The sequence below is a fragment of the Pimephales promelas genome, chromosome 23, assembly GCF_988280905.1.
Source record: "Pimephales promelas chromosome 23, fPimPro1.hap1.1, whole genome shotgun sequence".
NCBI lineage: Eukaryota > Metazoa > Chordata > Actinopteri > Cypriniformes > Leuciscidae > Pimephales > Pimephales promelas.
In genome coordinates this window covers 9337501-9364667 of record NC_142791.1, presented here as the reverse complement: position 1 = coordinate 9364667, position 27167 = coordinate 9337501, and the positions used below count along the sequence as shown (strand labels likewise).

The window sequence follows — 27167 nt, the reverse complement described above, 5'->3', positions numbered from 1 at the left end:
CTCAAAATTCAGTCATGTCAGAGAACAGCGAACGAAAGCCTGGAGACTCGAAACAATTATTTTGTCGGATGTTCTGTTAATAGATATCCTCACCGTACACGAGATTACATTACTTTCACATAACGTCTTCATTTTCTAATTAAACCGACCGATCTTCGGGATCTGCAGAACAAAGGGAAACAATGGCCAGCTCTGAAATGTGGCAGGCTGCGGCGTTTTTTATGATTATGTTCCAATGCTCGGTGAGAGGGCAGATCAGCTACTCCATTCCAGAAGAAATGGCAAAAGGGTCTATCGTCGGAAATATTTCCCAAGGTTTGGGTTTGGATTTAAAAAGACTGAAGTCGGGGAAAGCGCGCATATTTGCTGGAGACAACACCGAATACGTCGGATTGAATAATGAGAGGGGGATACTTCACACCGAGGAGAAAATAGACCGCGAGGCTCTTTGTGCTAAAACGACTCCTTGCGCTTTACATGTTCAGCTGATTTTGGAAAATCCATTTGAATGGTACGATGTCACAGTGGAAATTACCGACATAAACGATAACGCTCCGAGTTTTCCAAAAGGTGATATCACATTTGAAATAAGCGAGTCAGCAATAACCGGAGCCAGATTCATGTTGGAAAACGCGATTGATCTGGATGTAGGATCTAATTGTCATCTAAGCTATTCACTTAAACCGACAGATAATTTTGTATTAAGTTTGCAAAGTCAAACGGATGGCGACAGAAACATGGAGATGGTGCTACAAAAGACTCTAGACCGTGAAAATAAAAAACAGTTATCTTTGTTGTTAACGGCAGTGGATGGAGGAGAGCCTCGGTTGACCAGTACTGTGCGGATACATGTAACTGTGCTAGATCATAACGACAATCCCCCTGTGTTCAGTCATAGGGTGTACAAAGCCATTCTTGCTGAAAATACACCAAAAGACACTGTTATCACATCCGTCAGCGCTTCTGATGCAGATGAAGGTTCGAATGCGATTATAACGTACTACATGTCAGGCACTGGAGATGTAAATGATTTATTCATGGTTGACGCACGAAGCGGGGAAATATCCTTAAAAGGCTCAGCTGACTTTGAGAAAGCACGTCGTTATCAAATAAACATACAAGCACGCGACCAAGGAGGATTGTCTCATTCATGTAAAGTTATAGTTGATCTCACAGATATGAATGATAACAAACCAATGATAAGCATCGTATCTATGTCAAATTCAATATCAGAGGAGTCTAGACCAGGGATTGTTGTGGCAATGTTAAACGTAAACGATCTTGACTCCGGATTGAATGGTCAGGTTCATTGCCACATAAATGACAATATTCCTTTTGCTATTGCGTCATCCAGCAGTTTCTTCAGCTTGCAAACAGAACAGGAACTGGACAGAGAGAGAGAATCAGAATACAATATCAGTGTAATATGTACTGATGAGGGAGTTCCCGCGCTCTCCAGCAGTGTCTCTCTCCGAGTGCAGATATCAGATGTGAATGACAATGCTCCTGTCTTTGAGAAAACTATCTATGAGGCCTGTGTGGTGGAGAATAACACACCTGGTGTCTCTATATTTTCAGTTAAAGCCAGTGATGCTGATTGGAATCAGAATGCTCGTGTTTCTTTTATTCTAGAAGACAGCACTGTTAATGGAGTCTCTGTCTCATCATATGTGTCAGTACAACCTGACAGCGGAATGGTTACAGCTATGCGCTCTTTTGACTATGAGACACTGAAAGATTTCCACTTCCGGGTAAAAGCGCAAGATGGAGGCTCTCCTCCACTCAGTAGTAACGTGACAGTGAAAATTACTATTCAAGATCAGAATGACAACGCTCCTCAGGTTCTGTATCCAGTCCAGACTGGTTCAGTTGTGGCTGAGATTGTGCCTCGTGCTGCAGATGTTGGATATCTCGTCACTAAAGTGGTGGCTGTTGATGTGGACTCTGGACAGAATGCCTGGCTCTCCTATAAACTACAGAAAGCTACAGACAGAGCGCTGTTTGAAGTGGGTTTACAGAATGGAGAAATAAGAACTGTGCGACAAGTGACTGATAAAGATGCTGTCAAACAGAAACTCACTGTTGTTGTGGAGGATAACGGACAGCCCTCTCGCTCAGCTGTGGTCTCCATTAACGTGGCTGTGGCTGATAGTTTTCCTGAAGTGCTGTCAGAGTTCACAGACTTTACGCACGAAAAACAATATAACGACCACCTGACTTTTTATTTAGTTCTCGCACTGGCCGCTGTTTCTTTCCTCTTTATCACTTGTGTGGTTGTGATAATATCAGTAAAGATCTACAGATGGAGACAATCTCGCTTCGTCTATCAGTCCAATCTGCCTGTTATTCCGTACTATCCACCGCATTACGCAGACACAGGAGTCACTGGAACTCTGCCGCACGGGTATAATTATGAAGTGTGCATGACGACTGACTCTAGGAAGAGTGACTGTAAGTTTTCTACACTCGGTGGACAAAGTGTGTTAGTGGTGGACCCGAGTTTCACTGAGACGATGCAGCGTGCATTGAAAGAAGATAACTTCTTAGAAGATCCAGAATTGCAAGAAATGGTAAGATCGGCTGTTCTTTAAAAGGCTGGAATAATGTTAAAAACATGCTATAAATTGGTGGTGGTTGGTGAGATTTCCCCCTTCTGTGTAAGTGCTACATAAATGTAATGAATTAATATTATTATTATTATCATTATTATTAAGTTGTGATTGCTATCTAGTAATTTAAAAAGCACGTTACATCATCTGTAACACTTTACAAAAAGGTTCAGTTCGTTACCATTAATTAATGCATTAGCAACCATGAACTAAAAATTAAAAGCATTTTTACATTTATTTATATAGATAATTATTTTTGTATACATTTATACCATTTTAACATATGAAGAGTTCAGATGCAGAAGAGTTCAGATGCAAAAGCCTCTTTTGTTCTAGAATGACCATTTTTATCAAGCTTGTGCATTTAAGTTCAGTAATTTCACTTAAATGACAATTAATAGGTAATCGTCATTGCCATTTGAGTGAAATTACTGAACTTAAATTTACAAGCTTGATAAAAATTATAATTTTTGAAGAAAATTTCACATGGCACTTAGAGGCTTTTGCATCTGAACTCTTCATATTTTAGGTTGTATGAATCAAATTAATTTGCAATAAACAATAATATATCTGTTAAACATTCATATACTTATCAAATTATCCAGTGCTAACGAACGGAAGCTGATTGTACAGTATTGTCTAAAAAAACACCCTCATTCATAAGTTTCCATCTATGAAGGAGGTTATATCACATGTTACTACTCTTTTTACTACTGAACGTAAAACTATATTAAAATGTATTATGAGACTTGAAAAGTTGTTGGAGTTGTTTTGAGATATACTATCCTGTTCAATTTTTGTTGAGATCAAAGGACGGCATGCAATTCTAGTTGAGACATTTCAGTGCTTTCATTGTTGTCATTTCTGGTTCTCAACTCTAAGGGCCGCTGTTGATTTGTAGAAAAGCATGTAGGTGATCTCCTGTGATTGGTGGAGTTGGGCTGATGCTGGTTAGAAGATTGTGAGGGAGACTAAAGAGAGTCGAGGAAGGCACACAGTCACTGACTAACAGCAACCGATCTGGATTATTCGTTAATGTTTCTTTTGCTGAACACCATCTACGCTAAAGCCTGCAACTTAAAAAAATAAATAATTTAGAATTATGTTTGTGATTTCTGCAAGTACTAAAATAATCCATTGTTCCCAATCGCAAGGACTTCCATTGGATGGTGTTTTCCTATGGAGGGTTTTATTCATGATGGCCGCTTGCTTGATCTCAAACACAAACGCACAGATTCGTTACTCAGTTCCAGAGGAAATGAAGAAAGGATCTCTTATCGGGAATATAGCTCATGATCTTGGTCTGGATGCTCAAAGACTGCGCTCGGGTCGGGCTCGTATCGTGTCTGGCGACAGCACTGAATACGTAGAGCTGAAAACAGACAAAGGGATTTTGGTTGTGAAGGAGAGAATTGACCGAGAGCAGCTTTGCGCTGAAACCACTCCGTGCAGCTTCACGTTTGAAATAATACTTGATAATCCAATGGAGCTACATCACGTCACGGTAGAAATATTGGATGTAAACGATCACTCACCAACATTTCCTAAAAATGAAATTAATCTTGAAATAAGTGAATCAGCCGCGCCTGGCGCTCGTTTCTTACTTGGAAGCGCAGATGATCCTGATGTGGGCGTGAATGCTCTCCAAAATTATGTCTTATCACCGAATGATAATTTTATTTTAAAACAGCATGCAAGACAAGGCGGTGTCAAATATGCAGAAATGGTGCTTCAGAAACCGTTAGACAGAGAACAACATCCACTACTTTCTCTCACTCTTACAGCAATTGATGGAGGAAATCCGCAAAGATCAGGTAACGTGAAAATAGTGGTGAATGTACTAGATGTAAATGACAACGCGCCACTATTCAACCAGACAGTGTACAGAGCAACAATAGCAGAACATTTGCCAAAGGGAACTTACATAACAACAGTTAATGCAAGTGATGCTGACAGTGGTGCTAATAAATTAATTTCCTACAGTTTTACAAATATAAAAGTCATTGGTGAGATTTTCGAGTTAAATGAAACCACTGGTGTTATAACTCTAAATGGAGTGCTTGATTACGAAAAAGCAAAAAAATACGAAATTGATATCGAAGCAAAGGACCAAGGTGGTTTAGGAGACTCGGCTAAAGTCATAGTTGATTTAACTGATGTTAATGATAATGCACCTGTTATCAGTGTTATGTCATTTTCAAGTCCAGTTACTGAAGACGCAACTGTTGGAACCACTATAGCTATATTCAGTGTCAAAGATCTAGATGCAGGAGACAATGGACACGTTGACTGTACAATTGATAGAAACACACCATTCAAACTTCAGTCTTCACTGCGGAATTATTACACTTTAGTGACTGACGCTGCTTTAGATCGTGAACGTGTGGCAGAATATAACATCACAATCACAGCTACAGATTCAGGGTCTCCTGCGCTTTCCAGTCAGAAAACTTTAAATCTGAAAGTATCAGATGTTAATGACAATCCGCCCAGGTTTCATAAGACTGATTACACTGCATTTGTTACTGAAAATAATTCACCTGGTTTATCCATTTTTACTCTGAGTGCTCAAGATGATGACTGGAAACAGAATGCTCGTATTTCCTATCTTCTAGAGGAAACTACAGTGGGTGGATCCCCTGTTTCCTCTTTTATATCAGTAAATGCTGACAGTGGAGTGGTACACGCGCTGCGCAGTTTTGACTATGAGCAAATGAAAAGTGTTCGTGTCTGTGTGAAAGCACAAGATGGAGGCTATCCACCCCTCAGCACTAATGTGACTTTGGACATTGTAATCCAAGATCAGAATGACAACGCTCCTCAGGTTCTGTATCCAGTACAGACTGGCGGTTCAGTGGTGGCTGAGATTGTGCCTCGTGCTGCAGATGTTGGATATCTCGTCACTAAAGTGGTGGCTGTTGATGTGGACTCTGGACAGAATGCCTGGCTCTCCTATAAACTACAGAAAGCTACAGACAGAGCGCTGTTTGAAGTGGGTTTACAGAATGGAGAAATAAGAACTGTGCGACAAGTGACTGATAAAGATGCTGTCAAACAGAAACTCACTGTTGTTGTGGAGGATAACGGACAGCCCTCTCGCTCAGCTGTGGTCTCCATTAACGTGGCTGTGGCTGATAGTTTTCCTGAAGTGCTGTCAGAGTTCACAGACTTTACGCACGAAAAACAATATAACGACCACCTGACTTTTTATTTAGTTCTCGCACTGGCCGCTGTTTCTTTCCTCTTTATCACTTGTGTGGTTGTGATAATATCAGTAAAGATCTACAGATGGAGACAATCTCGCTTCGTCTATCAGTCCAATCTGCCTGTTATTCCGTACTATCCACCGCATTACGCAGACACAGGAGTCACTGGAACTCTGCCGCACGGGTATAATTATGAAGTGTGCATGACGACTGACTCGAGGAAGAGTGACTGTAAGTTTTCTACACTCGGTGGACAAAGTGTGTTAGTGGTGGACCCGAGTTTCACTGAGACGATGCAGCGCGCAATGAAAGAAAATAACTTCTTAGAAGATCCAGAATTGCAAGAAATGGTAAGATCGGCTGTTCTTTCAAAGGCTGGAATAATGTTAAAAACATGCTATAAATTGGTGGTGGTTGATGAGATTTCCCCCTTCTGTGTAAGTGCTACATAAATGTAATGAATTAATATTATTATTATTATCATTATTATTAAGTTGTGGGTGCTATCTAGTAATTTAAAAAGCACGATACATCATCTGTAACACTTTACAAAAAGGTTCAGTTCGTTAGCATTAATTAATGCATTAGCAACCATGAACTAAAAATAAAAAGCATTTTTGCATTTATTTATATAGATAATTATTTTTGTATATACATTTATACCATGTTAACAAATTTTAGGTCGTATGAATCAAATTAATTTGCAATAAACAACAATATATCTGTTAAACATTCATTATCAAATTATCCTGCGCTAACGAACGGAAGCTGATTGTACAGTATTGTCTAAAAAAACACCCTCATTCATAAGTTTCCATCTATGAAGGAGGTTATATCACATGTTACTATTACTACTGAACGTAAAACAATATTAAAATGTATTATGAGATTGAAAAGTTGTTGGAGTTGTTTTGAGATATATTATCTTGTTAAATTTTTGTTGAGGTCAAAGGACGTCAATTCTAGTTGAGATATTTCAGTGCTTTCATTGGTGTCATTTCTGGTTCTCAACTCTAAGGGCCGCTGTTGATTTGTAGAAAAGCATGTAGGTGATCTCCTGTGATTGGTGGAGCTGGGCTGATGCTGGTTAGGAGATTGTGAAGGAGACTAAAGAGAGTCGAGGAAGGCACACAGTTGCTGACTAACAGCAACCGATCTGGATTATTCGTGAATGTTTCTTTTGCTGAACACAATCTACGCTAAAGCCTGCAACTTAAACAAATATATATTATTTAGAATTATGTTTGTGATTTCTGCAAGTACTAAAAGAATCCATTGTTCCCAATCGCAAGGACTTCCATTGGATGGTGTTTTCCTATGGAGGGTTTTATTCATCATGGCCGCTTGCTTGATCTCAAACACAAACGCACAGATTCGTTACTCAGTTCCAGAGGAAATGAAGAAAGGATCTCTTATCGGGAATATAGCTCATGATCTTGGTCTGGATACTCAAAGACTGCGGTCGGGTCGGGCTCGTATCGTGTCTGGCGACAGCACTGAATACGTAGAGCTGAAAACAGACAAAGGGACTTTGGTTGTGAAGGAGATAATTGACCGAGAGCAGCTTTGCGCTGAAACCACTCCGTGCAGCTTCACGTTTGAAATAATTCTTGATAATCCAATGGAGCTACATCACGTCACGGTAGAAATATTGGATGTAAACGATCACTCCCCGACATTTCCTAACGATGAAATTAATCTTGAAATAAGTGAATCAGCCGCGCCTGGAGCTCTTTTTTTACTGGAAAGCGCAGATGATCCCGATGTGGGTGTAAATGCTCTCCAAAATTATATGATGTCACCTAATGATTATTTTATTCTGAAAGAACATTCGAGCCCCGACGGAGTCAAATATGCTGAAATGGTGCTTCAGAAACCTCTAGACAGAGAGCAGCATCCAAGACTGTCTCTCATTCTCACAGCGGTCGACGGAGGAAACCCTCAAAGATCTGGTAATATGAAAATAGAAATCACTGTACTAGATATAAATGATAACGCACCTGTTTTTAACCAGTCAGTTTACAGAGCAACAATAGTGGAAAATGCGCCTAAGGGTACTTATATTACAACTGTAAATGCTAGTGATGCAGATAGTGAAGCAAATAGTTTAATTTCCTACAGTTTCGCTAATTTCAAAAGTATCAGAAATGACATTTTTAAAATCGATAGAAAAACAGGTGTTATCACTCTAACTGGAATGTTTGACTATGAAAGAGCAAAAAAACACGAAATTGGCATCGAGGCTAAAGATCAGGGTGGTTTAGGAAACTCTGCTAAAGTCATAGTTGATTTAATTGATGTTAATGATAATGCACCAGTTATCAGTGTTATGTCATTTTCAAGTCCAGTTACTGAAGACGCAACTGTTGGAACCACTATCGCTATTTTCAGTGTCAAAGATCTAGATGCAGGAGACAATGGACACGTTGACTGTACAATTGATAGAAACACACCATTCAAACTTCAGTCTTCACTGCGGAATTATTACACTTTAGTGACTGACGCTGCTTTAGATCGTGAACGTGTGGCCGAATATAACATCACAATCACAGCTACAGATTCAGGGTCTCCTGCGCTTTCCAGTCAGAAAACCTTAAATCTGAAAGCATCAGATGTTAATGACAATCCGCCCAGGTTTCAAAAGACTGTTTACACTGCATTTGTTACTGAAAATAATTCACCTGGTTTGTCCATTTTTACTCTGAGTGCTCAAGATGATGACTGGAAACAGAATGCTCGTATTTCCTATCTTCTAGAGGAAACTACAGTGGGTGGATCCCCTGTTTCCTCTTTTATATCAGTAAATGCTGACAGTGGAGTGGTACACGCGCTGCGCAGTTTTGACTATGAGCAAATGAAAAGTGTTCGTGTCTGTGTGAAAGCACAAGATGGAGGCTCTCCACCCCTCAGTACTAATGTGACTTTGGACATTGTAATCCAAGATCAGAATGACAACGCTCCTCAGGTTCTGTATCCAGTACAGACTGGCGGTTCAGTGGTGGCTGAGATTGTGCCTCGTGCTGCAGATGTTGGATATCTCGTCACTAAAGTGGTGGCTGTTGATGTGGACTCTGGACAGAATGCCTGGCTCTCCTATAAACTACAGAAAGCTACAGACAGAGCGCTGTTTGAAGTGGGTTTACAGAATGGAGAAATAAGAACTGTGCGACAAGTGATTGATAAAGATTCTGTCAAACAGAAACTCACTGTTGTTGTGGAGGATAACGGACAGCCCTCTCGCTCAGCTGTGGTCTCCATTAACGTGGCTGTGGCTGATAGTTTTCCTGAATTGCTGTCAGAGTTCACTGACTTTACACACGAAAAACAATATAACGACCACCTGACATTTTATTTAGTTCTCGCACTGGCCGCTGTTTCTTTCCTCTTTATCACTTGTGTGGTTGTGATAATATCAGTGAAGATCTACAGATGGAGACAATCTCGCTTCGTCTATCAGTCCAATCTGCCTGTTATTCCGTACTATCCACCGCATTACGCAGACACAGGAGTCACTGGAACTCTGCCGGACGGGTATAATTATGAAGTGTGCATGACGACTGACTCGAGGAAGAGTGACTGTAAGTTTTCTACACTCGGTGGACAGGGTGTGTTAGTGGTGGACCCGAGTTTCACTGAGACGATACAGCATACAATCAAGAAAAATAACTCCATTGACGGTCTGGGGTCAACAGAATTGGTAAGAAAGTTTTAGTTTGACCATCATTGTTATTTTTATTTTAACTGAAAAAGTAATATAAGGTTAGCCACGTATAAATAAATAAATAAATAAGAACACTTAAAGAAAGTGCAAGGTGTCTAAATTAATAACCTGAATGTAAGTGAAATCAGTAATCAGTAACTGAATCTCTCAAATACCTGAATACTATTGACTATCGAGCTGAATATGACATATTCTGATCGTGTACGAATTGTCTATTATGAAAATACTATGTCTGAATATACTGTAAACACACCATGCTCACCTTACAAGTGCATATAGCATTAATATTTACACGAGGACTAACTTGTTACACATATGTTATAAAAGTAAAGCAAAACTTACATTCTCACCATTTTCATGCCAACATAACCTGCACCCCTTAACCTGAACAGAACAGAAACAAACAGATACACGTACGAATGACATCGTTAGAATATGAATTTTCTACGAACTAGTGAAAACATACAATAGTTATGGATTGGCATGAGACTCTGTAGGTTTTCTTTTATTCTATGACCCACAATGATAAGTTTCCACACGTTGGAAACGTTGCTTACCATGTTGCTTACTGTATGCCACAATTTTCTGACACTGTATCAAACGGTCCATAGTTGTCGTGTGCATGACAACTTTTTCGAGGAAGTGTGGCTGTACACATACGTTAACATTTGAAACAGAGATTAGACTGAGTTTTATTGGGATCATGCAATTTATCCCTGTACATTGTTGTAATTGTTGTATGATTCTTAGCTAAATGTACGCCAAAAGAGACTGACCCTATGATTTGTCTATAGCCTAAAAGTCTGTCTACTTTAGAAGGTTTTGGTCGTGGACAAAGAAGTGACTGAAATTATGTATTGTGGCAAATAGAATAAATAAAATAATTATTTTTGATGTTTATATTGACAACATGTTGAAATTTGTCGAATTATCGAGAAAAAAACGCAAGAGAACGTTTGCACAGTTCAGCACCACTTGTGCTGAACAGCGCCTCGTTAGATGAAAGGCTAATATTAAAGAGGACTATGGTCTTTTTTATTGAGCTGTGCATTGTAATTTTGCTCAAATTTCGACTGTTACATACAAATTTCACTTATACTTTAGGTGATCATTTGCACATTCAACCTGCATAATATATATTTTCGATTTAATCGACAAAAGGTTCTGGAACAAAGTATGGTATTCTGCATATTATATTTGTAGTGTGATGTAGGCCTAGAAAATAATATTCGTAGATAAAATGCTTCTTATGTGTAGGGTTCTAATTTTTGATATGCAGTTCTTTATTTACACTCAAATGGCCGCTGTTCGTCGACAAACAGGGGAGAAACAGTATTTCACTGACCCACCCCCAGCATCACACAATATAACGGAGGGGGGGGGGGGGGGGAAGCTAGCTGCCATCTCAAATATTTTTCCTACACGATGCTTCTATTCATCTTTGGTCGTCGTGTACGGAGTTAATGTCTGCTTTTGGAATTGCCTATATTTAAAGGATACACGGATTTAATGTTGTAATTTGTAAACATCTGTGCATTTGAGACAATGCCTGCTGCAATGATACAGCACTCGGTGCTGTTTTTGACGCTTCTGATTCACATAGCGCGAGGACAAGTCAGTTACTCCATTCCAGAAGAAATGGCAAAAGGATCGATGGTGGGAAACATTGCGCAGGATTTGGGCTTGGATTTACAACGTCTGAAATCAGGGAAAGCGCGACTGTTTGCAAAAGACAACACGGAATACATCGAACTGAACAGAAACACGGGATTGCTGCTTATCAGAGAGAAAATGGATCGCGAGTCCCTTTGTGCAAAAACAACTCCGTGTGCTTTGCATCTTCAAATGATTTTAGACAACCCGATGGAATTATACACTATTACAATCGAAATCACAGATATAAATGATAACGCTCCCAGTTTTCAGAAAAAGGACTTTATATTTGAGATCAGCGAATCGGCGGTGGTTGGTGCTGGTTTCATGATCGGTGGAGCTTTCGATCCGGATGTAGGAACAAATGGTCTTCAGAGTTACTCGCTGAAACCGACTGATAAATTCCGGCTTGAATTACACAGCCAAGAAGATGGTAGTAGAAATGTTGAGATGATTTTACAAAGACCACTTGACAGAGAAACGCAAAGCTCGTTTTCTTTGTTGTTAGAAGCCTTTGATGGAGGCGATCCAGTGCTCTCTGGCACTGTACAGATACACATTACTGTGCTAGATAATAATGATAACGCTCCTGTGTTTACACAAAGGGTATATAAAACCACCATAACAGAAAATGCACAAAAAGATACTATATTAACAATCGTGAGCGCGTCTGATGCAGACGATGGGTCTAACAGTGTAGTGACGTATTACATATCTGACACAATGGGTTATGTGGCCGACAAGTTTCTTGTTAACGAAAAAACGGGTGAAGTCATGTTAAATAGTCATGTTGATTATGAGAAAGTGAGCCATTATGAGCTCAATATACAGGCAAAAGATCAAGGAGGACTCTCTAACGCATGTAAAGTAATCATTGATGTGTTGGATATTAATGATAATTCACCTAGTATTAAAATCCTGTCAAGTTCCCATTCAGTAACTGAAGGGTCCAAGTCTGGAACTGTTGTTGCAATGTTAAATGTTGATGATCTTGATTCAGGTGTAAATGGTCAAGTTCAGTGTTTCATAAGTGAGGATATTCCCTTTGCCATCACATCTCAGTCTAGGAGTTTCTTCAGCGTGCAAACAGAACAGGAACTGGACAGAGAAAGAGAATCAGAATACAATATCAGTGTAATATGTACTGATGAAGGAGTTCCCGCGCTCTCCAGCAGTGCCTCTCTATGTGTGCAGATATCTGATGTGAATGACAATGCTCCTGTGTTTGAGAAAACTAACTATGAGGCCTGTGTGTTGGAGAATAACACACCTGGTGTCTCTATATTTTCAGTTAAAGCCAGTGATACTGATTGGAATCAGAATGCTCGTGTTTCTTATATTCTAGAAGACAGCACTGTTAATGGAGTCTCTGTCTCATCATATGTGTCAGTACAACCTGACAGCGGAATGGTTACAGCTATGCGCTCTTTTGACTATGAGACACTGAAAGATTTCCACTTCCGGGTAAAAGCGCAAGATGGAGGCTCTCCTCCACTCAGTAGTAACGTGACTGTGAAAATTACTATTCAAGATCAGAATGACAACGCTCCTCAGGTATATATATATATATATATATATATATATTCCCCACTTTAAAGTTGACCATAAATAAATAGGCTATTGAGAGCTCACGAGATACTGGTTGGTTAGCTATGGAAATACATTACTTTCTGGAAATATGAGTTACAATTTAAGATGTTGGAAACCATGTGTTGAAAACTTTGGACTCGGTGTTTTTTTCTCGCTGTGTGGCTTATTGCCAGGTCTGGCTGTGATCCTTTGAAATTTTAGCAAACATTATAGACAGGCCCAAAGGCTGTATAACTGCCATGGGTAGACTATTGTTATTTTCATACGTTTGTTAGAATGAAACGCATCTCATTTTGTATCATTTTTAAGTGTGCTTGACAGGTGGTTTGAGGACGAATTAGCTCACACTGTTTAAGAGATGAACAAAGCCGTCACTGAGGCATCGCGCTAAATCAGAAACAAAAATTACTCGAAGAAACTTCCGAGCAGCGTGGTATTTCCGTTGTTGGCTATTCCGCCTTTGTTAAACTTTGTTCAAGTACATTATCAGGAAATTATTTCATGAAAATTAAAGGGAAATTTGACCATTTCAGCACCAATTTCGCTGAACAGCGCCTCTTTTGGAAAAGTACTGGGCTGCTAAAGTGAGGATTTTGATCTAACTAATTATGTACTGTACCTCCTAATATTATAATTTTGTTAACCTCATCGTTGGTTCCATACTGATTTCTTCAGATTTGATTTTTTGCTTCCAATATATGTAAGTGCTTTATTTGATCAGCTCGGGTTTCCAAAATCAGTTTTTATTCACTGTGATATGTGCCTAGAAAATAATCAATTTTAAATGCAATTCCCAATTTACACTCAGAGGGCCGCTATTCGTCGACAAACTGTGCAGAAACTGTATTTTACAGATCCATCCCAGCATCACAACATATCCGAGAGAAAGGACGAGAAGCTACCATCTCAGAAAATATTCTCTTTCGCGGATTTAATACAACACTCATTGTCGTGTACACGGATAACCCAAACGAATATACGTGGTATTTTATACATTTAAAGGATACACTGATCGATTGTTGTATTGTGTAAACCATCTGCAGTTGAGACAATGCCTGATGCAATAATACAGCACTCGGTGCTGTTTTTGACGCTTCTGATTCACATAGCGCGAGGACAGGTCAGTTACTCCATTCCAGAAGAAATGGCAAAAGGATCGATGGTGGGAAACATTGCGCAGGATTTGGGCTTGGATTTACAACGACTGAAATCAGGGAAAGCGCGAATATATACGAGAGACAGCACGGAATACATCGAACTGAACAGAAACACGGGATTGCTGCTTATAAAGGAGAAAATGGATCGCGAGTCCCTTTGTGCAAAAACAACTCCGTGTGCTTTGCATCTTCAAATGATTTTAGACAACCCGATGGAATTTTACACTATTACAATCGAAATCACAGATATAAATGATAACGCTCCCAGTTTTCAGAAAAAGGACTTTATATTTGAGATCAGCGAATCGGCGGTGGTTGGTGCTGGTTTCATGATCGGTGGAGCTTTCGATCCGGATGTAGGAACAAATGGTCTTCAGAGTTACTCGCTGAAACCGACTGATAAATTCCGGCTTGAATTACACAGCCAAGAAGATGGTAGTAAAAATGTTGAGATGATTTTACAAAGACCACTTGACAGAGAAACGCAAAGCTCGTTTTCTTTGTTGTTAGAAGCCTTTGACGGAGGCGATCCAGTGCTCTCTGGCACTATACAGATACACATTACTGTGCTAGATATTAATGATAATGCTCCTGTGTTTACACAAAGGGTATATAAAACCACCATAACAGAAAATGCACTAAAGGATACTATATTAACAGTCGTGAGCGCGTCTGATACAGACGAAGGACCTAACAGTGTAGTGACGTATTACATATCTGACACAAGGGGTAATGTGGCCGACAAGTTTCTTGTTAATGAAAAAACTGGTGAAGTTATGTTAAATAGTCCTGTTGATTATGAGAAAGTGAGCCACTATGAGCTCAATATTCAGGCTAAAGATCAAGGAGGACTCTCTAACGCATGTAAAGTAATTATTGATGTGTTGGATATTAATGATAATTCACCTAGTATTAATATCGTGTCTAATTCCAATTCCATCTCTGAAGGGTCCAAGTCTGGAACTGTTGTTGCAATGCTAAATGTTGATGATCTTGATTCAGGTGTAAATGGTCAAGTTCAGTGTTTCATAAGTGAGGAAATTCCCTTTGCTATTACATCTCAGTCTGGGAGTTTCTTCAGCGTGCAAACAGAACAGGAACTGGACAGAGAAAGAGAATCAGAATACAATATCAGTGTAATATGTACTGATGAAGGAGTTCCCGCGCTCTCCAGCAGTGCCTCTCTATGTGTGACGATATCAGATGTGAATGACAATGCTCCTGTGTTTGAGAAAACTATCTATGAGGCCTGTGTGGTGGAGAATAACACACCTGGTGTCTCTATATTTTCAGTTAAAGCCAGTGATGCTGATTGGAATCAGAATGCTCGTGTTTCTTATATTCTAGAAGACAGCACTGTTAATGGAGTCTCTGTCTCATCATATGTGTCAGTGCAACCTGACAGCGGAATGGTTACAGCTATGCGCTCTTTTGACTATGAGACACTGAAAGATTTCCACTTCCGGGTAAAAGCGCAAGATGGAGGCTCTCCTCCACTCAGTAGTAACGTGACTGTGAAAATTACTATTCAAGATCAGAATGACAACGCTCCTCAGGTTCTGTATCCAGTCCAGACTGGCGGTTCAGTGGTGGCTGAGATTGTGCCTCGCGCTGCAGATGTTGGATATCTCGTCACTAAAGTGGTGGCTGTTGATGTGGACTCTGGACAGAATGCCTGGCTCTCCTATAAACTCCAGAAAGCTACAGACAGAGCGCTGTTTGAAGTGGGTTTACAGAATGGAGAAATAAGAACTGTGCGACAAGTGACTGATAAAGATGCTGTCAAACAGAAACTCACTGTTGTTGTGGAGGATAACGGACAGCCCTCTCGCTCAGCTGTGGTCTCCATTAACGTGGCTGTGGCTGATAGTTTTCCTGAAGTGCTGTCAGATTTCACAGACTTTACGCACGAAAAACAATATAACGACCACCTGACTTTTTATTTAGTTCTCGCACTGGCCGCTGTTTCTTTCCTCTTTATCACTTGTGTGGTTGTGATAATATCAGTAAAGATCTACAGATGGAAACAATCTCGCTTCCTCTATCAGTCCAATCTGCCTGTTATTCCGTACTATCCTCCGCATTACGCAGACACAGGAGTCACTGGAACTCTGCCGCACGGGTATAATTATGAAGTGTGCATGACGACTGACTCTAGGAAGAGTGACTGTAAGTTTTCTACACTCGGTGGACAGAGTGTGTTAGTGGTGGACCCGAGTTTCACTGAGACGATGCAGCATAATATCAAGAAAAATAACGATGTGGAAGGTGAATATTCGACATCGGTAAGAAAAAAATATTTATTTACTAAGTTTCAATTCAAACCGGTTCACAGTGTAGAGAATATTTAATGACAATTATATCAAACAATATTAACAGTATATTATTATTATTATTATTATTATTTGTTGTCTCATTAAATGTTGCTTAGTCTACTTTCAGCACCACATCTTGGACAGCGATATGTCAATTATTTAATTTAGACAGTAAACGGTTAAATGTCTTCCTTCCATCTGCTAAATCCAATAATTTCTCCCGAAAATCTAAATTTTTCAACATAATTTATTCCAGTATTCCAGATTTTTTTTTATTTCAAAAGTCATTTTTTTTTTTTTGCTACAGTTTTGCTGTGATTATATTTGTAGTGCTTGGTTTAGACTCACAGGGCCGCTGTTTGTCAATGTAACACAATGTGTATTTTAAACCCAGCCCCATTTTCAGTGAGAGAGGAAAGGGGAAAATATTTTGGATCGTTTATTATTTCCGAGTGTCTTGAAACAAACGCGACATCATTTACTTTGTCCGATTCATGGGATTTGCATTTTTCTTCCATTAGACGCAACATTTGGAAATCGTTAAGATCGTGTTTTATGATTTGTTAATTGGCTCTACCGAGGAAATGTCTGGTGTCGTGATGTGGTATTCGGTATTGTTTGCCTTCGTCCTGCTTCATTCGGCACGCGGACAGGTCAGTTACTCCATTCCAGAAGAAATGGCTAAAGGCTCTACTGTGGGAAATATCGCGCAGGATTTGGGCTTGGATTTACACCGATTGAGGTTAGGAAAAGCGCGCATATATACAGGGGACAGTACTGAATACATTGGCCTCAATAAAGACACTGGCTCGCTGCTCATCAAAGAGAAAATGGATCGCGAGTCTCTTTGTGTGAAAACGACTCCGTGTGCTTTGCACCTTCAGCTGATTTTAGAAAACCCGATGGAATTATACACGATTACGGTTGAAATCACGGATATAAACGATAATCCACCCACTTTCCAGAAAAAGCGAATTCATTTTGAAATCAGCGAGTCGGCTGTAACGGGCGCAAGATTCATGTTGGAGAGAGCCGTGGATGCGGATGTAGGAGTTAATGGTCTTCAAAGCTATTCTCTTAAACCAACTGATCATTTTGTCCTTGAACAGCAACTTAAAGCAAGTGGAGATAAAAACGTCGAAATGGTTTTGCAAAGACCACTTGATAGAGAAAAGAAAGGAGTGATTACGTTATTATTAACCGCCATTGACGGCGGTGATCCGCTGTTGTCTGGAACTGTTCAAATAGATGTTACTGTATTAGACGTTAATGACAATGCTCCTGTCTTTACGCAAAAAGAATATAAAGCCACATTGACGGAAAATGCAGCGATAGGGACTAAACTGACCACAGTCAGTGCTTCTGACGCAGACGAAGGATCTAATGGTCAGGTGACGTATTACATTGCAAGTACAGAAGATATTGCGCGAAACATGTTTTTTATTGATCAGCATAGTGGCGAGGTCACTATAAATGACTTGGTCGACTTTGAAAAAGCAAATCATTATGAGCTTGATATCCAGGCTAAAGATCAAGGGGGGCTTTCTGATTCATGTAAGCTGATCATTGATGTGCTGGACATGAATGATAACAAACCAGTGATAAACTTACTCTCTATGTCAAACTCAGTGTCTGAGGACTCCACACCAGGCACAGTTGTTGCTATGATGAAAGTAGATGATGCAGACTCGGGTGTTAATGGCCAGATTCACTGTATCATAAATGACAATATTCCATTTGCTCTTACATCATCATCCAGCAATTTCATCAGTCTGCGTATAGAGCAGCAGTTGGACAGAGAAAACGATGCTGAATATAATATCAGTGTCACATGCTCTGATCAGGGGGTGCCTGCGCTCTCCAGTAGCGCCTCTCTGTCTCTACAGATATCAGATGTGAATGACAATGCTCCTGTCTTTGAGAAAACTATATATGAGGCCTGTGTGGTGGAGAATAACACACCTGGTGTCTCTATATTTTCAGTTAAAGCCAGTGATGCTGATTGGAATCAGAATGCACGTGTTTCTTATATTCTAGAAGACAGCACTGTTAATGGAGTCTCTGTCTCATCATATGTGTCAGTGCAACCTGACAGCGGACTGGTTACAGCTATGCGCTCTTTTGACTATGAGACACTGAAAGATTTCCACTTCCGGGTAAAAGCGCAAGATGGAGGCTCTCCTCCACTCAGTAGTAACGTGACCGTGAAAATTACTATTCAAGATCAGAATGACAACGCTCCTCAGGTTCTGTATCCAGTCCAGACTGGCGGTTCATTGGTGGCTGAGATTGTGCCTCGCACTGCAGATGTTGGATATCTCGTCACTAAAGTGGTGGCTGTTGATGTGGACTCTGGACAGAATGCTTGGCTCTCCTATAAACTCCAGAAAGCTACAGACAGAGCGCTGTTTGAAGTGGGTTTACAGAATGGAGAAATAAGAACTGTGCGACAAGTGACTGATAAAGATTCTGTCAAACAGAAACTCACTGTTGTTGTGGAGGATAACGGACAGCCCACTCGCTCAGCTGTGGTCTCCATTAACGTGGCTGTGGCTGATAGTTTTCCTGAAGTGCTGTCAGAGTTCACAGACTTTACGCACGAAAAACAATATAATGACCACCTGACTTTTTATTTAGTCTTGGCTCTTGCTGTGGTCTCCCTGCTCTTCATAGTCTCGATTATTTCAATCATCTCAGTGAAAGTCTACAGATGGAGGCAGAATAAGTTATTTTTTAAATCAGGGGCAAATCTACCTGTAATTCCATATTACCCTCCGGTCTACGCAGACGGCACATTACAGCATGTGTATAATTATGAAATGTGCGGGACGACTGATTCAAGGATGAGTGACATGAAGTTTGTCAGACCCTACAGTCAGAACACACTGGTGAGCCAGAGTCGTTTGGGGACAGTTCAGAGAGAAAAGAAGGAGCAGGAGGTTGACGATCTGACTTTAGAGGTGAGACCTTGTTTTATTTTTAAAATCATCTCATCTGAATTCAAATGGAAAAAAAAAAAATCTATAAAACAGTATTTTTATTTCGCTTTGTGTCTCAAACTTGGATTTACAGTAAGTTCCCCAAGTTATATTACAAATTAAAGTGTTTTTTTTTCTTGACTAATAATTTAATTACTCGGAATTGGAGTAAAAACAATTTAATAAATATGTAAAAATATATTAAGTTGATATTCTGTGCCATATTCACTCTCACAGTTGTGTCAATTGTATCACGTATACAGTGGCCCAAAAATTTATTTGGACATATAAGCCATAATTCTAAATGTACTGTATTTGCATAATATAACATAATAATCAAAGCAAGTGGTATTTACTTTAAAGAAATATAGCACACGCACTTTTCAATTAAAACATTTGATAAAGTGAAAGTTTAGTTTTAAAAATTTGAACCAACAAATAATGGCTTTAAGACCAGTCAGTTAAACCATGGTTACACTTTATTTTGATAGTCTTTAAAACATTCTACTAACTATAAGTTACTTTGCAACATGTCAACTAACTGTCATTAGAGTTGTAGACTATCTGCTTAACATCTGCTAACACTTTATTTTGTTGGTTCCCCAATATACAGTCAACTTATTCTACTAACCCGAACCCTAACCATAACAGTCTACTACCGTCTACTAATAATGAGAGTTAGTTGACATGTAGTTGAAACATTACTTATAGTTAGAAGAATGTCTAAAGTGGACTATCAAAATAAAGTGGAGCCAAAACGATTTTAAAAAGTGTCTTAGAAAAGTAAAGTTAGTTCTGAGGAAAGCTCTTCTATCATTTGCTTGCAGATTTCGTATGTATTGGTACATCATCTCATTTTGTGCAGTTTTTGTGAGCCCAGTAGAATTAAATGTAGAAAGTTACAGCCCTGCCCATTTCCTTGAACATTGTTTTAATATGTATGGGTGATTGTTTTTAGATGTTATATAAATGAAAGAGGAAAATATACTGAATCAGATTATACACATTTTGGCATTTGTCAACCAAAAGTGAAAAGTTGATTTTCTTACCTAAATAATGTTTGTATTTATTTATTTATTTATTTTACACACCTTCCACTGTCACCTCAGGAGCGTCATTGTCATGTATAAGGATTTCACCCTCGTACATAAGTTACAGTAGGTTAAACTCAACTTAAACTATCTCGTCTCCAATATTTTTGAGCTTCTCCGACCTGTGAAGCATTTGTTACAACCTCCTCTGTCCCCTAGAGGAACACTTTTTGTTTTACTTATACGTCACCAGAGCGCATAACTTTATGATTTTTAACTCTTTATTTTAATACATTGATTGTATTTTTAATTAAGTGACCATTCTGTAGTGCTTCATTTAGGACTCTAAGTGCCGCTGTTCAACCTCTGTAGTCTTTTTGGTGTGTGCTTTTATCCCTCCGTTTAACAAAACCCAAAGCAGAGGCATAATTCAGATAGCGTCAACAACTAACATCGGATGCTATAACAAACCACCAAATCGACTTAAAATTGGTTCGCGGATTATTTAACCCGAACCAAGACGGAATTTGCTGTAAACATAACTGACCCTACATTCTGCTTTTTTGGATGCTTCTGCTCGATCTTTGTTGATCAAAAATGGAGTCGGGAAGAAAAGGCTGGTTACATGGGTCGCTATTCTTCTATACAGTATGCGCGTTGGCTTTATTGTCTTCTTGTGTGACCGGACAGATTCGTTATTCTATACCTGAGGAAATGCCAGTGGGCTCGTTTGTTGGAAATATTGCCTCGGACCTTGGGATTGAGCCGAAGAGACTGATTTCAGGAAAAGCTCGTGTTTTCACCGCGGACAGCAGTGAGTACATTGGACTGGACAAGGAGAACGGGCATCTGGTTGTTAAGAATAAAATTGACAGAGAAGAGCTATGTGGAGAGATATCAGCATGTAGTGTCAGTTTTGATGTCATTTTTGATAATCCGATGGAGCTTTATCGAGTGACCGTTGACATACAGGACATCAATGACAACAGCCCTGTCTTTCCGAAATCTAAAATTGAACAAGAAATCAGCGAATTAGCGGTACTGGGTGCGCGATTTCCTTTAGAGAGCGCAATAGATCCAGACGTGGGAGTGAACACGCTACAGAAATATACACTTCAGCCCACCGATCATTTTAAGCTACACATTCAGAATAGTGAGGATGGCAGTAAAAATGTCGAGATGGTTCTTCATTCTGCCTTAGATAGAGAAAAGAAAAAGCATCACGACTTAATTCTGACGGCGTTTGATGGTGGGAAACCACAAAGGTCTGCAACTGTACAGATTAATATTATTGTTCTCGATGTCAATGACAATGCGCCTGTGTTTAGCCAGTCGTCTTATAAAACATCAGTTGTTGAAAATGCTCCTAAAAGTACAATGGTAACTAAAGTCAGTGCGACTGACGCTGATGAGTCCAGTCACGGCATTCAGTACTATTTTGAGCACGCGACATCTGCGGTAAAAGCTTTGTTCTCCATTGATGCGGATTCTGGTGAGGTTAAAGTCATAGGTGATATAGATTATGAAAAACATAAGCAGTTTAAAATCAAAGTCAAAGCTAAAGATCACGGAGGTTTGACTGATTCGAGTGAGATAATTGTTGACGTCATTGACATCAATGATAACACGCCCAAAATTACAATAATGTCTTTTTCCAGTGCAGTATCTGAAGACGCAGCACCTGGAACTGTTATAGCAATGATAAATGTACAGGATCTGGATTCAGGTGACAACAGTAAGATTACATGTTCCATTGATCTGAACTCTCCTTTTAAAATCATGTCCTCATTAACTAATTATTACAATCTGGTGACAGGCTCAGAACTAGACAGGGAACAGACAGCCGAGTACAATATCACTGTGACTGCTGTAGATGGGGGAAACCCTCCTCTTTCAACAAAAGAGATTTTGAACCTTAAGATATCTGATGTAAATGATCACGCACCTCAGTTTAAACAGGAATCATATAATGCCTTTATAGCTGAAAATAACCCACCATCTACAAATATTCTGACTGTCAAAGCAGAAGATATGGACTGGGGGCCAAATGCGAAGGTTTCATATTTTCTTATCGATGGAGATTTGAATGGAGCACCTCTGGCATCTTACATTTCTATAAATCCAGAAACTGGAGTAATCTATGCAGAAAAATCATTTGATTATGAACAGCTGAAATCGTTCAAAATGCAAATCAAAGCTCAAGACCGGGGCTCTCCCCCTTTATCAAACAATGTGACTCTAAACATCATCATCCAAGATCAGAATGACAACGCTCCTCAGGTTCTGTATCCAGTCCAGACTGGCGTTTCAGTGGTGGCTGAGATTGTGCCTCGCAGTGCAGATGTTGGATATCTCATCACTAAAGTGGTGGCTGTTGATGTGGACTCTGGACAGAATGCTTGGCTCTCCTATAAACTACAGAAAGCTACAGACAGAGCGCTGTTTGAAGTGGGTTTACAGAATGGAGAAATAAGAACTGTGCGACAAGTGACTGATAAAGATGCTGTCAAACAGAAACTCACTGTTGTTGTGGAGGATAACGGACAGCCCTCTCGCTCAGCTGTGGTCTCCATTAACGTGGCTGTGGCTGATAGTTTTCCTGAAGTGCTGTCAGAGTTCACAGACTTTACGCACGAAAAACAATATAACGACCACCTGACTTTTTATTTAGTCTTGGCTCTTGCTGTGGTCTCCCTGCTCTTCATAGTCTCGATTATTTCAATCATCTCAGTGAAAGTCTACAGATGGAGGCAGAATAAGTTATTTTTTAAATCAGGGGCAAATCTACCTGTAATTCCATATTACCCTCCGGTCTACGCAGACGGCACATTACAGCATGTTTATAATTATGAAATGTGCGGGACCACTGATTCAAGGATGAGTGACGTGAAGTTTGTCAGACCCTACAGTCAGAACACACTGGTGAGCCAGAGTCATTTGGGGACAGTTCAGAGAGAAAAGAAGGAGCAGGAGGTTGATGATCTGACTTTAGAGGTGAGACCTTGTTTGATATTATTAAAAAAAAAAAAAAAAAAGAGCCCAGGAGTGTTGTACTTTTTGCTTTTATGTCTTTAACTTAAGACTATGATAGAATGTATGCACATTTATCCACTACAGCTTAAAGTTGTTTTAAAATCCATGACTTATACATGGCAATAATAATAATCAATATGAAACAAGTGCATAAATATGACAATAATAAATAACAGACAGTTTGTGTGTGTTAGCCACTTTCACAATTGTGCTCAATGTCAGTCTATACACTGTGTTGAGTTTTTGTAAGTCCAGTAAGTCAACAGCAAATAATGTATGTGTCCATGATGTTTAACACACTTATTTCTATTTATTAATTTGTATTTTAGTTAAATGTTGGAAAGATAGTTATTTTTCATATTAGACAAGGTAATCTGATTATTTATGTTCTCTTATCTACCATGCATTAACTTAATCACAAACCAAATAATAAGCCAGAAGTGAAATATTAATTTTCTACCTCAAAGTTATAAGTAGTATAGTAGTAGGAGTACAATGCGTTTTTCATAATTTTTACACTGTGTTACAACAGCTGCTGTTCCTTTGAGAATGATGTTTCTCATCAGTTTAACCACTGAATGAATTGAAAGGATAGTCCACTCGGAAGTTAAAAATATCATCAAATACTCACGCTTTCTTCTGAGGAAAATAAAATAATATATTTTGTGAAATGTCTTAGTGTTTGCATGTGCATACATTGGAAGTCACTGTGCTCTGATGTTGTTGAGCTTCCAATGTTCTTCATAATATCTTTTGTGTTACATGAAAGAAAAATTTAAGACAGATTTATTTTTCAGTGAATATCCCTTTAATAACAGGTTAAACTATACTTGTTACAACCCAGTAATACAATGCTCTCTTGTAGATTTAGGTTCTCTGATTTGTGAAGCATTTGTCAAAATCATCTCTTCCCTCTCACTTTTTTTCCATTTTAACAGAGGCATGTTCTTGATTGTGGTAGGCTATGTATAACATTACACGGTTCATAACCTTATGGGATATTTAACACTTTTCAAGTTTCAGTCATTGATGGTGTTGGTTTTTCGAAAAGTGACAGTTCTGTAGTACTGTATTTGTACTCTAAGTGCCGCTGTTCAACATATAAAGCTAGTGTTTTTATCCTTCCCTTCAACTAAGCAATGGCATAATTTAAATATCGTCCACATATTAATGTGAATGCTACAAAACAAGACCTCAAAACCGTTTTCAGCTTTGTCTCCAGGCTCTTCAAGCCAGAGAAAGCTGCATATTTGGAAACACCTAATCTATCATATTGTCTTTGGATGCTTCTGCTCGATCTTTGTTGGTCAAAAATGGAGTCGGGAAGAAAAGGCTGGTTACATGGGTCGCTATTCTGCTATACAGTATGCGCGTTGGCTTTATTGTCCTCTTGTGTGACCGGACAGATTCGTTATTCTATACCCGAGGAAATGCCAGTGGGCTCGTTTGTTGGAAATATTGCCTCGGACCTTGGGCTTGAGCCGAGGAGACTGATTTCAGGAAAAGCGCGTGTTTTCACCGCGGACAGCAGTGAGTACATTGGACTGGACAAGGAGAACGGGCATCTGGTTGTTAAGAATAAAATGGACAGAGAAGAGCTATGTGGAGAGATATCAGCATGTAGTGTCAGTTTTGATGTCATTTTTGATAATCCGATGGAGCTTTATCGAGTGACCGTTGACATACAGGACATCAATGACAACAGCCCTGTCTTTCCGAAATCTAAAATTGAACAAGAAATCAGCGAATTAGCGGTACTGGGTGCGCGATTTCCTTTAGAGAGCGCAATAGATCCAGACGTGGGAGTGAACACGCTACAGAAATATACACTTCAGCCCACCGATCATTTTAAGCTTAATGTTCAGAATGGCGCTGGTGGGAATAAACACGTCGAGATGGTTCTTCATTCTGCCCTAGATAGAGAAAAGAAAAAGCATCACAACTTAATTCTGACGGCGTTTGATGGTGGGAAACCACAAAGGTCTGCAACTGTACAGATTAATATTATTGTTCTTGATGTCAATGACAATGCGCCTGTGTTTAGCCAGTCGTCTTATAAAACATCAGTTATTGAAAATGCTCCTAAAAGCACAATCGTAGCTAAAGTCAGTGCGACTGACGCTGATGAGTCCAGTCACGGCATTCAGTACTATTTTGAGCACGCGACATCTGCGGTAAAAGCTTTGTTCTCCATTGATGCGGATTCTGGTGAGGTTAAAGTCATAGGAGATATAGATTATGAAAAACACAAGCAGTTTACAGTCAAAGTCAAAGCTAAAGATCATGGAGGTTTGACTGACTCGAGTGAGATAATTATTGACGTCATTGACATCAATGATAACACGCCCAAAATTACAATAATGTCTTTTTCCAGTGCAGTATCTGAAGACGCAGCACCTGGAACTGTTATAGCAATGATAAATGTACAGGATCTGGATTCAGGTGACAACAGTAAGATTACATGTTCCATTGATCTGAACTCTCCTTTTAAAATCATGTCCTCATTAACTAATTATTACAATCTGGTGACAGGCTCAGAACTAGACAGGGAACAGACAGCCGAGTACAATATCACTGTGACTGCTGTAGATGGGGGAAACCCTCCTCTTTCAACAAAAGAGATTTTGAACCTTAAGATATCTGATGTAAATGATCACGCGCCTCAGTTTAAACAGGAATCATATAATGCCTTTATAGCTGAAAATAACCCACCATCTACAACTATTCTGACTGTCAAAGCAGAAGATATGGACTGGGGGCCAAATGCGAAGGTTTCATATTTTCTTATCGATGGAGATTTGAATGGAGCACCTCTGGCATCTTACATTTCTATAAATCCAGAAACTGGAGTAATCTATGCAGAAAAATCATTTGATTATGAACAGCTGAAATCATTCAAAATGCAAATCAAAGCTCAAGATGGGGGCTCTCCCCCTTTATCAAACAATGTGACTCTAAACATCATCATCCAAGATCAGAATGACAATGCTCCTCAGGTTCTGTATCCAGTCCAGACTGGCGGTTCAGTGGTGGCTGAGATTGTGCCTCGTGCTGCAGATGTTGGATATCTCGTCACTAAAGTGGTGGCTGTTGATGTGGACTCTGGACAGAATGCCTGGCTCTCCTATAAACTCCAGAAGGCTACAGACAGAGCGCTGTTTGAAGTGGGTTTACAGAATGGAGAAATAAGAACTGTGCGACAAGTGACTGATAAAGATGCTGTCAAACAGAAACTCACTGTTGTTGTGGAGGATAACGGACAGCCCTCTCGCTCAGCTGTGGTCTCCATTAACGTGGCTGTGGCTGATAGTTTTCCTGAAGTGCTGTCAGAGTTCACAGACTTTACGCACGAAAAACAATATAACGACCACCTGACTTTTTATTTAGTCTTGGCTCTTGCTGTGGTCTCCCTGCTCTTCATAGTCTCGATTATTTCAATCATCTCAGTGAAAGTCTACAGATGGAGGCAGAATAAGTTATTTTTTAAATCAGGGACAAATCTACCTGTAATTCCATATTACCCTCCGGTCTACGCAGACGGCACATTACAGCATGTTTATAATTATGAAATGTGCGGGACGACTGATTCAAGGATGAGTGACGTGAAGTTTGTCAGGCCCTACAGTCAGAACACACTGGTGAGCCAGAGTCGTTTGGGGACAGTTCAGAGAGAAAAGAAGGAGCAGGAGGTTGATGATCTGACTTTAGAGGTGAGACTCTCTCCGATAATCGTTCATTGCTGCAGGAGTCTAAGCACTACTCTGCTTCTAGTTAAGCATGTTTGTTTGTTTGTGTGTTTTTCTCAAAGTTATCCATTTTAAAAAAACCTTGTATATTATCAGATGTTGATATATCATTTTGAGAAATTGGACTT

At 39.5% G+C, this 27167-nt stretch overlaps 1 protein-coding gene, 1 long non-coding RNA gene and 2 pseudogenes across 24 annotated transcripts in view; 3 read left to right on the top strand and 1 right to left on the bottom strand.

Moving 5' to 3' along the window:
- The window catches only part of LOC148969395 (uncharacterized), a 154976-nt gene that overhangs the window by 70096 nt on the left and 57713 nt on the right, over positions 1–27167 (bottom strand). The window lies entirely within an intron of this gene.
- LOC120482043 (protocadherin gamma-C5) overlaps positions 1–27167 on the top strand; it is an 84975-nt gene that overhangs the window by 18438 nt on the left and 39370 nt on the right. For 2 of the 23 annotated variants that reach the window (XM_039675996.2, XM_039675984.2), the window contains exon 1: positions 24480–27003. The exons of 10 other annotated variants lie outside the window; for them this stretch is intronic. In XM_039675996.2, coding sequence (XP_039531930.2) covers positions 24577–27003 — 2427 coding nt within the window. In that variant the 5' untranslated portion in view covers positions 24480–24576. Of the gene's footprint in view, positions 1–3; positions 2571–3574; positions 6166–6950; positions 9513–13689; positions 16222–16640; positions 19212–24479; positions 27004–27167 lie in introns of those variants that run through there. 11 more of the 23 variants (XM_089126207.1, XM_089126201.1, XM_089126206.1 and 8 more) reach the window with 11 other exon arrangements.
- LOC148969399 (protocadherin gamma-A11 pseudogene) lies at positions 10933–12964 on the top strand (annotated as a pseudogene).
- On the top strand, positions 20665–23350 carry LOC148969398 (protocadherin gamma-A3 pseudogene; annotated as a pseudogene).